The following is a 12,412-nucleotide window of genomic DNA, read 5'->3' on the forward strand; positions in this document are numbered from 1 at the left end:
TTTTTTTTTTTTTTTTTTTTTTTTTGTCAATTTCTTAGGTATAAGACTTATGATGTTAAATTTTTTAAATTTTAGGTTTAGAACTTAAGAAATTAAAACAAGAAAGGAGCTCTTAGAAATTATCAATAGTGCATCATTAAAAAATAACAAAAAATGAACCATGGTATTCTTTAAAAAATAGCTTAAGAAAAAACTTGATATGTTTTAGAATTTTTTGCTTTTTTTTTTTTTCTTTTTGGTGTTAAGTCTTATATTTATGACCAAATGTTTTTTTATCTTTTGAATTTTGAGTTTTGAACAATATCTTAAAAATTTCCTAAGAAATTAAATGGGAGCAAACTATTTTAGAAATTGGCAATTACCTTAAAAAATAAATAAATAAATAAAGAAATACTAGATAGAGTAAAAAAAAAAAAACGGTTGGATTTTTTTTTTTCTTTTATGATCAAATTGTTTACTACATTTACTTTAAATGGATCAATGGTCTTTAATGGTGGAGTATGAGTTTGTTAATATACTCAAACCTACCATAGAACCTACGAGAGGAGAAAAGGAAAGCTAGGAGAAGAAGGATCTCAATTTTCTTTTTTAATTATTATTCAGCGAGCCATTCATGAAACTATCTTCTCACAATTGTAGGCTCTCATGAATTACAGCCACAACACTTCAAACCAAGTACGATTAATTTTACAAAGGAAATTCAACCATCATAACAGTAAAATTGTAGAAGAAAATTAAGAAGAAAATTCATACTTTTACATTGATCAATTAAGAAGAAAATTCGGGTGTATAAGTAAGGTATATTATCACTATTGGTACGGGACTCTTTTGAGAAACCAAAAGCAAAACAATGAGAGCTTATGCTTAAAGTTGACAATATCATACAATTGTAGAAGTTTATTGTTCTATCTCTAACATCATTCATACTTTTATCTTAACTAAACCATGTCAATTAAATTCTTAATCATCAGATAAAGAAGTTGGAGTCTAGAAGATATGATAGAGCTCTATTAAACTAGACATAAAAGAAGAGGAATAGTCTAAATTCCTTATATTGGCCCACGATGTCCAAATTCCTTCTACCATCCACCATATCCTTCTACCATTGGCCCACGATGTCCAAATTCCTTCTACCATCCACCATATCCTTCTACCATCTACCATATCTTGGGGTTCGTGCACATCACAAAAGTCAAGATATTTTCGTTGTTATTCATTAGATTTAATATTGTTAACAAAAAGTTATCAAATTTTTCTAAATGCATGTTATTATCTCTTACTAATTCATTATTTAGATAGGTAATGGGTTGCATCACTCGATACTTGTATTATTTTTTCATAGCTTAGGTAAGAGTTATTCATGAAGTATCTAGATATTGGATATCCATTAATTTTTTCGTGAAGTTCCATTGATATGATTTTGTACGGTGAAACATAGAAAAAGTAGTGAAACATAGAAAAGGTAGAATTCTATTTGAGAAACTTGGATTCACAATTGGGTCACGGTAAACAAATATCCTCCACTACCCACTCAGTCACCGCCGCAATTGGGTCACCGTAAACTACCACAGTGCCAACCTCTAGACCCACTTGGGAAGGCACCACATTTGAAGAAGCATCAACGTCAAGTTCCATATGCGGATGCTGGGCATAAAATCACTGGATCAAAGTGTGCATCAATCACGTCCTAGAGTGCAAATTCAAAAGCTGTCTGATTGGTCAAAGTTCGGTTAAATAAAATTGTTTAGGCCCTATTGATAACAATTTTCATGAGCCATGTGTCAACCGGCGTCATGATCATCGTGTACCAATCAAACGGAGGACATGTGTCGCTCATTAAGTGAATAATATCATACCATGGTAGAGTCCGGTTCATCTAACATTGGTCAACATCCTGATATTTGGGCATTTAATATATATTTGAATCTCTTATTTCGGAAGAATTTGGTAGAATTGTCTCTAGAATTTTTTAACGAAATGGTTTCGAAAGGAAGGGAACCTGATGTTGTAACCTACACTATAATAGCTGATAGATTGTGGAAAGCCAAACAATACTCTTATAAAAGCATTTCTTAGAGAAGGCAGCTCACATATAGCGAAGAGACTTCTTCATATGTGCCTCTTAAAGATGCATACCATATATTGATGCGATTGTTCATTCGTGGTATCATGGGGAGATCATTTGGCAATTTCAAGGTTATATTTCTGATTAGTAAATGTTTTGTACCAGAAGTTGATATTTATATCTGCATAGGTAGGAGTGAACTATAGGCATAACTTAATTGATTTAGATATACACATGCACCGAACAGAATTGACCTCAAGAAGGTACATTATAACTTTGTTACGCCTCTTTCTTTTATCCAAAAAGCCCATGGTTCAATGTAACCACCGCCAATCTAAGCGCAGCCTATCTCGACATGGGATATCTGCTAAATGCGAATTTGCTAACATACTTCACAAATCCAAACAAGAAAGTGAGGGTGGATTTGAGCTCCATGATCCTCTACCTTTGCATTGGTAACACACTTATTGCTACCCAATTCATAGCACCTTTTTCAACATCCAAACAAGAATCAATGTTGATGAATGTTCAAATGATGTCTAATCAGGTCAGGCTCTCAAAAGCAAGTGGAAACGAATGGGATGAAGGTTGAAAAGCTATAAAGTTGTGGCCATTCTATAGCATAATCTTTCGTGATTAGCGGCCAAGTTCCTGCAACTGTGAATTGGAGAAATGGCTATATTATTTTTGCTTGGTTACTTATAGCTTCCTCTTCTTCTATTTTGATATTTACTGCTTGTCAAGAGTAAAGTGACGACAATATGAATCAAGATATCAATCATGCCATATAAACTTCAAGGAATATGCGAAGAAAATGTTATTCAAATTACCATAAAATATTGCAATTCATGTCACATTAAAAAAAGAATCAAACTTCATTAGTTCTTTGGTTACAAAATTTGGGTGTATGATAATGGAGAGTTATGATGTTTTTTTTAATGTATTCTAAGGCTTATTTACATAGTCATAATTATGACCATAAAAATAACCTAATAGCTAATTATGGTCACAAAATAGGAAAGTTAAACTCTTGTAATGGCTAATGAAAGGTTGAGATTGAATTTTAATTTTTAGACTTAGTCAATGTATGTTGTCTTTGTAAAAAGATTTGGAAAATGTAGTAAAATGCATGGCTTTCTTTGTAATTCTATTTAGTTTAGATTGCATATTTAGAATAATTTAAGCTTGACTTTTAATCCTATTTAGTTTAGATTGCATATTTAGAATAATTCAAGTTTGACTTAATCGGTTGTGGAGTCATTCGAATTTCAAACAAGTGTTCTTGCTGAGATATTCGATTAACAAGGAAATTCGAATTTTACTTCTTTTGTAGTGATTCTTTATTATTTAATATCAGAACTTTCTTTTAGATCGATTCCTTATCAAGAAGTCCACTCGACATGGAAGATGAAAGATAACTAAGTTTGGAGAGTGTCCATGAATAAACTTAATTCATCATTATATGTCTCTACCCATGACAAATTTTGAAAAGGCCAAATCTAAGTTTATTGGATATGTTTTGGAGTTAAATTTATTTGATAGCCATATAATAATAATACATGTATCAAATAGAATTATTTAATATTTGGTACGTACATGTACGAGAATGTTCCAAAATACTTAATTAGAACCACATAAAGAGAGAATACATCCCTTTGATAGATTAGATTCGAATGTCGATAGAATTCACCTTGTATTCCATCACGTATGAATAAAGCTAATCATTTTCTTTTTTCAATGTTTAATCAATTTTGGTGGTTTCGGTTTATGGAAAGAGCATTCGTAGAACTTGATATATTAGCTTAAATTTTCTACGTTGAGAAAATCAGTGACCGTCTTTATTGCTCCACAAAATAAGATATAATGTTTTATTTTATTTAAGTACCTTATTTCCATTGGATAACCATAAACTCCAAACTTAAAATTAGTTAAAAGTAAGGGACTGGAACAAGGGTGAGGGGTGATTTCTTGGCAGCCCCAAGACCAGCAGCCTCTTCCGTATCAACATCTTCTTCTTTCATTCCATCCGCCAGTTTCCAATCAAAACACAGCAACAGATTAGCCACTGCCAACTCCACCGTAAGGGTTGCCAAATTCATCGCAGGGCAAATTCTTCGTCCACTTCCGAAAGGTATTAACTCGAAGTTCTGTCCTTTATAATCGATATTGCTTCCTATAAACCTCTCGGGAAGGAACTCTTCTGGGTTAGTCCAAGATTGCGGGTCTCGACCAATGGCCCACACATTAATGTGAAGATGAGCCTTGGGGTCCATATCGTATTCGTTGAGCTTAAAAGGGAAGATAGTTTCCCTTGGAAGTAGAAGTGGGAGTGGTGGATGCAATCTCAAAGTCTCTTTCACTACCATTTTTAGATACTCAAGTTTTTCCAAGTTCATCTCTTTCACTGAATTGTCTTTTATGCGACTTCTAATCTCGTGTTGTAGCTTCTTCATCACTCTTGGATTTCTAACTAGCTCTGTCATGGCCCAAACAAGGGTGGTTGCCCCTGTTTCTACTCCTGCTATAAAAATATCCTAACAGCCAAAGAAGAAAGAAAATGAAACATGGTTATATCAAACGGATCAACAGTTTGCTATTTTCCAAAAGAGTTTAGGTTACCATGATAAGTGCTTTGATGCAATCTTGGGTTACTTTTAGTGCATCAGATTCAGAGCTTTCCCTTTCCATTCTCAACAAAACATCAACGATGTTTTCTTCATTCTTAGAACTCTCCTTGAAGTTTATACGATCGTCGACTACATGTTGAAAAAAGGCATCCATTTCAGCAAAGCTCTTCTCCAGCCTCTCATGAACACCATTTAACCGATCAATAATCCAACCGAAAGTAGGAATGAAATCGGTCATGGAGAAGCTTCCAATTGCTGCAACTGCTCTCCGGATAACATGTTGAAAGTGTTCATCATCTAATTTTGCCCCGCTGAAGATGCTGCCGAAAGCAACTCTTGTTGTTATATTTGCAGTGAGAGAATAGGATTTGTCACTCAGATCAATTGGAGCTGAAGAAGAAGAGGATTGAGAGATAGAGTTTAAAAGGCGCCCCACTTCCTCTTCTCTAATTTCGCGAAATGATTGAACCCGCCGAGCAGTGAATAGCTGGAGCATACAAATCTTCCGAAGTTCCCTCCAACGTTCACCGTAGGGGGATAGATTTAGGTCCAAGAAGTTGTATGAAAATCTTCCACTACCCGTTAAGAGAGGGCGGCTGCAAGAAGCAAGATCATGGAACTTAAACAACTCTTTTGCAGCGGCGGCAGAGGAGATTACGATGGTTGGGACAGAGCCCAGTTGGAGAAGCATGACGGGGCCATACTTTTTTGAAAGCTTAGTAAAAGAGCGATGGGGATGAGAGCCAAGGAGGTGCAAATGGCCCAACAAAGGAAGCTTTGGAGGGGTGGGAGGAAGAAGCTTCTTGTTGGGTTTTGCCTGTTTTCTTATGATTTTAAGAAGGAATAGAGAAGAACACAGGAAGAGCAGAGGAACCCAGATGAAAAAATCATTAGTAGGCATCATTGTATCAACTCTAAGCATTTCCAAGCTCTATTTTGCGAGATATAAAAAGTAGAATGTGAAATTAGTAATATGCGTGTGTAGGGTGATTGAGCTATTTAAGGCCACAAAGACTGCAATAATTGTTCATTTACAACATCATATAGATTTGTATTGAGAGGGATGGCTTTAAAGTTGGTATACACATTTTATGCATGCATTTTTTGTTGTCCTTTTTAGAAAAATGGAGTTTCAAAATTGAATATTTGCATATGGTTGAAGTTGAAAATTTTTTAAATATCAACAAGGTTTAAAACGTACTAAATATTTGTATGGTTGAAATTCGAAAACTTTAAAATGTCAACAATAGTTTTAAAATGTCAACAACTAAATATTTGCATTTCCAACTTTAAAATGTCAACAATAGTTTTAAAATGTCAAAAAGGTTTAAAACGTACTAAATATTTGTAGGGTTGAAATTGAAAAACTTTAAAATGTAACAGTTTTAAAATGGAAACAAGGTTTAAAAAATACTAAATATTTGCATGATTAAATTTGGAAAACTTTAAAATGTCAACAATAGAGTTTGGAGGGGATAGAGATTTAATCCTGGGTAAAAAAGTTTGGAAAACTTTAAAATGTTAGCAAAACTTTAAAATGTAACAACGTTTGTACGGGATCAAGATTTACTCTTGGTCACAAACGTCTTTTGTCTAGAGACTATAAATACCCACAAATTGTTAGGTAAAAATTGTGGATGAATGAATCGGCATCAGACCAATTTAAAACAAGGTTCCAAATCTATCCGAATTGCATCCGACCAATTTAGAACAAGGTTCCAAATCTTACTTTATGGGGTAATCTAATTCTAGCAGCCTTGCAACCAATTTAGAACAAGGTTTCAAATCAATTTAGAATAAGGTTTCAAATTTTACTTCTAAATCTTGGATCGTGAGAGATAATTTAATTCTAGCCGCCTTATCGGTTGATCCAAAATTTGTACCAGGAGGTGTTAATTATTTATTGCTTCACAAAAAGGTTTGTTGAAGGACTATTCCTAAAATTCCAACCGTTTTGACTGCCACTATTTTTTTTAGAGGAAGAAACTACAAATGATAATATGATGGGAATTATATTGAATCAACTTTTATTATTGAAAAGATGAGTCAAATTAATAAAAATGCAACATCATAGGCAATATTACAATTATGTTTTCTCTACCACATGCTAAATATTTTTTCTTGTCAATGTATGTTTAAGACTTTTAAACCTTTTAGATTTTAGGTTTATAACAAACTCAAAGTAATATTATTAAGAAATTAAACCAAGAAAGGAACTCTTAGAAATCCCTTAAGAAAAATGAATAATGAATAATGGTATCCATTTAAAACTTCAGAATTTTTTAAATCTATCATAAAAGACCAAAACCATGAATAAATTTTTTTAACATCCCACGAAAACTCATTTGAGAAATGAAAAAGGTCTTAGTGTACCCTAGCTTGGAGTAAATCTAATTCGAGGAGTTTTTTTTTTTGTGTCGATTTCATTAAAGTTAAATATTTCTCACAAAGCTATAGAGAAATATTGGCGGTAACTTAAATTTTCATGTAATACTTTAAATGGCTTGAATAAGGTTTTTTTTGCATTCAAATTTATGTTGTAAGGTCTCGTATGTACGGCTACAAGTTATTTTTTGGTCCTTATTTTAATCTTAGTCCAATCTAGTGAATATAGTATGAGACAAAAAAATAAATAAATAAGAAAGATGTTTTTCTAAACGACTAAATTGCACTCGTTTAAGAAACGAACAAAATTGCTAATGGTACTTCTATGGAAAATGGCCTGCGAGTAAAACCACTTTGGAGTGCCCTACTATTGAATGCTCATCAAACTTGAATAGTCCTCACAAAATTATTAGCCTGTAACACAAGTTTTTAACCTAATGCTACAAATTCTTCAAGTAGGAGTTTTGCGTTTGAGTTTGAGTTATAAGGTCAAGTGCACATGGCTACCGATTTTTTGGGTCCTAATTTTAGTCTAAGTATAATCACCGGTGAATACAGTAAGAGACCAAAATGTGAAGAAATCTCTTTTAAACGTTCCAACTACACTTGTTTGAGGAAAAAAAAAAAAAAAAAAGTCACCAATGATACCTTTATAAAAAAAATGGACTAAAAGACATCTTGGGAGTGTAACTAATTTGAAATGTTTTTCTATTACATCCATGTGTCAATTTTATTAAATGTGCTGCTTAAAAATGTATATCATACTTTAATCATAACAAATTCGATCTTCCTTTTTTTGAGACTTGATACTCGATTCCACCTGTTTACTAAGAATTGTTGGAGTCTTACATTGACTAATTAAGAAGAAGATCCGGGTGTATAAGTAAGGGATACTATCTCTTTTGGTACAAGACTTTTGTTGTAAATTGTCATAAGATTAGATTTGATTTGGTTTTTGGATTTGAATTAGATTCGTTATTTGAATTAGATTTAGTCTCAGTCAGAGATTTGATTTGTGACGCTATATAATGAGAGAGTTCTCCCTCCATTCTGGATATCGGTTGACAACAAGTGGGATTTGGGAGATGGGAGAGTTTTGGGTGTCACATCGTATTTGTTGGGTGACACATTGGTATATCCATTCCTAACAAGTGGGTGGAGATGGGAGAGTTTGGGTGTCGCATCGTATTTGTTGAGTGACACATTGGTGAGAATTTGGGAGAGTTTTGGGTGTCACATCATATTTGTTGAGTGACACATTGATGAGAGTCTTTGTAGTGTGATAGTGAGGTATTCACTTGTAACACTTGGTTTATTAGTGATTGCTCCCCATTTGATAGATCCACTCCTAACAAGTGATATCGGGATTTGGGAGAGTTTTGGGTGTCACATTGTATTTGTTGGGTGACACATTGGTGAGAGACTTTATAGTGTGATAGTGAGATATTCACTTGTAACACTTAGGTTTTAGTGATTGGGTGTCACATTGTATTTGTTGGGTGATACATTGGTGAGAGACTTTGTAGTGTGATAGTGAGGTATTCACTTGTAACACTTGGGTTTTAGTGATTGATTGCTACCCGTGGATGTAGGGGAACTTCTTCTCTCCGAACCACGTAAATATCTTGGTGTCTCTTTGTGTGATTCTGTTCATTGGTGTTGTGAGTACATTAGTTCAGCTTCCGGCGCACAACAACTTTTTTGGAGAAACCAAAAACAAAGTAATGAGAGCTGATGCTTAAAATCGACAATATCATTCTATTGTAGAAATTCGTTGTTCTATCTCTAGCATTAGTCATACTTTTATCTTAACCAAACTATGTCAATAGAATTCTTAAACATCAGATAAAGAAGTTGTTAGTCTCAAAAATGTAATTACAGTGAAGATCAGTGATAGAACTCTATTAAACTATCAAATAGTCTGAATTCCTTATATTGGCCCTATTGATAACAATGTCCAAATTCCTCTATCATCCATCTTATCTTGGGGTTCACGCACATGACAAAAGTTGAGGTATTTTTGTTGTTATTATTTAATATGGTTGACAAAGAGTTATCAAATTTTTCTATATTAAATGCATGTTATTATCTCTCACTAATGAGTTGGCATCATTAATTTGCAACATTATTATTTGAATGAATAAAGTTTGGTGGTAAAAAAAGAAGGATTTATTACCTTTTATTATTATAAATAAATATATATTCGAATTAATTCATTCATAATTTGAAATAAATAGATAGATCCAAAATAAAAATCTTTTTCATAAAAAAAATAAATAAAACGATACAAATATACAATTTATCCATTATTTCAATATGAAATGCATGTTATTATCTATTAGTAATGCTGGTAATGGGTTGCATCACTTGATGCTATTGTATTATTTTTCCATTGGATATTGGAGAAAGTTGGATTCAATATGAAACAATTTACGAAAGGAAAAAAAACACATCTCTATGCTAGTTTACTTAGTTCGACATTGTGAAGGGCAAATAGTTCGAATCTTTTGATCTCTTAGTCAGTTGAGTTACACACATGTTAATAATTACGTTGTTGTAGCCTGGCCGTCAAACCCAACCACCCCAATTATAGCCTCAAGATCCTTCTGATCCACCACAGTATGATCCACACACATACTATGTCACAACTCCATTGTTGATCCACACACATACTATGTCACAACTCCATTGTTTGAGGCTTCGAAAGAAGTGAAAACAAACAAAAAAATAAAATAAAAGGAAAGATAAAAATTCATTTAAATTAAAATAAAAGAAAAAGAGGTTTGTTGTTTCAAATATTATAAAGAGATACAAATATAAAACGAAATTAAAAAAAAAAAAACTTAAAAACGATTGAAAACGGATTGACGCTTCGGAACGACCCCTTCTGTGACTGCACAGCTCTCAAATGCTCCTCCACCTCCCAGGTCCATAGTAGTATTAAATACCTGAGAGGCGCGACGCCTCCCTTATCCCATGCAGCTAATGGGCTGTACAAAGTGGGTCTCTCGTTTTCCATGCGAAACAACTAGAAGCAGTGGGTTCTGATCAGGAGCCCTTGGTCCCCACGAAGCTATAGACACCGTTCACACAACTAGCAGCCTAAGGATGTTCTTGATGTGGTTTGTATGTTGTGGTGGTCTATTAGGTTCCTTGGGGAAAGATTAGGCCATACTTAGTGACTAGTCACTCTAACCACAAGTGGCAAGACTTAACATAATACTAGATCATGGAAATTGATTGAGTGTGCAAACAACCATTATCTAACATCATCATACATAATTCATGAAAAATAAACATACATGCTCAACGGGACAATAATATCCATCAAGCTCCGGGAGTGCAAAGTTCACAAATTTCCATCCTCCTATCAGCATGAATTAAACACATACATGTATAGCGGAAACTTAAAACATAATTGCAACACTCAGATAATTCTCATAATACTTTATATAGTACATCCATACTCATAATAATCAAATTACCTAAATTCATTCATGGAAAGCTACCCTTAAGGTAAATACAGTAACATGCATGCATTCGAAGCAAATCGAACAAGTATATTTCTTCCTAAATTCCATGTGGTGACTTACATGGTTGACGCGTGCCCTTTCGTTTAACGTTCCTAAGCGGTGTCTAATTGAGAAAAATATTGATTTTTCTCAATTAAGTCCTAATTCACATAAAAATATGGTTAGAATTGGAATTAGGATAAAAATCAGGCAAACAGAAGTCAAATGAGTCAAAATGAAGCTTACACGCGCCCTGAGAAGCCCCACTTAGGGCTGTCATGCGCGAGTGCCACGCGCGGAAGAAAGCCATACTCGTGGGTCGCTGGACCGGGTTCTGGGTCAGTTCGGGTTAAGCAGCTCTGGTTGGACTACAGGTCACCCGAGTAGATTGGGTTGCGAGTCGAAGATGGGTTGTGGGTTGGATCGAGTGTAGAGGTCGTGTGTCGCAGATCGGGTGGAGCTGCGTCGCTCCATGAGGCGTTCGATGCATGGCTCCACCAGGCACCTGATGCATATTCTCCGCCTGGTGGTACGCGCGGCTCCACTCGATGGTCGACATGTGACTCGCTGGAGTCTTTTCTCTCTCCTCCTACAAATGAACAACAATTTTTCGATTAGATTTCTTTCTGTTTTCTATTTTTCATATCTTTAGATTTTGAATCCAATTCAAATTGGTTTCTTCACCAAAGTTGTAGATATCTTACCATTTTTCTTGAAATTTATTTATATGCCGGAAGAAGGTCCATTAACATCCTTATCGATTCTTGGAAGAACTCTCGTATTTTCGCCTTTGAACAAGAATTTTGGCTAGGTTTCTTCATGGATCCTCTGGAAGGATTCACTCTAGATGAACATATCACGATTTCAAACCTTGACTCACAATAAAAAGTTCCAGATCTGAAAAAAATGCTAAAGATCTTACCTCGCGGATCTTCTCGATTTCTTGATCGAAAAGGAACTTCAGCCACATGACACCTCCCATTCGTCCGTGGTTTTCTGATGAGGTTTCAGACGAATTCTTATTTCTTCTCTCAACTTTTCTCTCTCTCTTTTTCTTACCTTTTCTTCCTCTTTTGACTTCGATCCTCATTTTTTTCTTCTCTTCGGGTGCTACATATTATGAGTCAACTACTCCATGGTAGGTGGCATAGCAATCTGCCATTGGTAAGGTACCACGTTGGAAGAAAAATCACCAAAACCAATATTCTCAGCCACCGTCTCAGTCACCACCACAATCAGGTCACTGTAACCACAGCGGTGCCAACCTTCAGACCCACTTGGCACTTGGGAAAGCACCATGTTTGCAGAAACAACAACGTCAAGTTCCATTTGGAGAGGTCGGATATAAAATCATCCGACCAAAGTGTGCATCAGTCACATACTAGAGTCCAGTTAAACATAACTGTTTGTGAGAAATACTCACACTCTTTATTAACCGAGGAAAGATTATAAGACACTTTGTAGAATACTACTACACTTTTCTCTGTTTAGGATTTGTTGGGATGATAACCTTGGTGGTAGGGTGAGGGAGTATTTATAACATAGACTAATAATTTATTTTTAAAATATCTAACCATTTATTCCTAAAATACCTAAATTCTTCTCCTAAAATACTTAACCTAAATCTTTTTCCTAAACTACATGCAACTAAACTCATACAATTATTGAACTTGACCCTATTGGGGCTATTAAGGATATTTTAATACTCCCCCTCAACACTAGTTCACATTTGCCGCATCATGTTGAGCTGACAGCGAAGCCCTTATATTTGTTATTATTCAGTCCTCTTGTAAACAAGTTTGCCACTTTGTCATTCGTATTCT

The 12,412-nt window shown here is 34.6% G+C and overlaps 1 protein-coding gene across 1 annotated transcript in view; it reads right to left on the reverse strand.

Annotated features, from left to right (window-relative positions):
- LOC111458149 (cytochrome P450 71B26-like) overlaps positions 1-5,595 on the reverse strand; it is a 12,732-nt gene extending 7,137 nt beyond the window's left edge. The window contains exon 1 of the mRNA XM_023100630.1: positions 5,567-5,595. Within this exon, the coding sequence (XP_022956398.1) occupies positions 5,567-5,593 (27 nt within the window). The 5' untranslated portion in view covers positions 5,594-5,595. The remainder of the gene's footprint in view (positions 1-5,566) is intronic.
- Between the last annotated feature and the right edge of the window lie 6,817 nt (positions 5,596-12,412).

Source organism: Cucurbita moschata, unplaced genomic scaffold, assembly GCF_002738365.1.
Source record: "Cucurbita moschata cultivar Rifu unplaced genomic scaffold, Cmos_1.0 Cmo_Scf00021, whole genome shotgun sequence".
NCBI classification, from domain to species: Eukaryota; Viridiplantae; Streptophyta; class Magnoliopsida; order Cucurbitales; family Cucurbitaceae; genus Cucurbita; species Cucurbita moschata.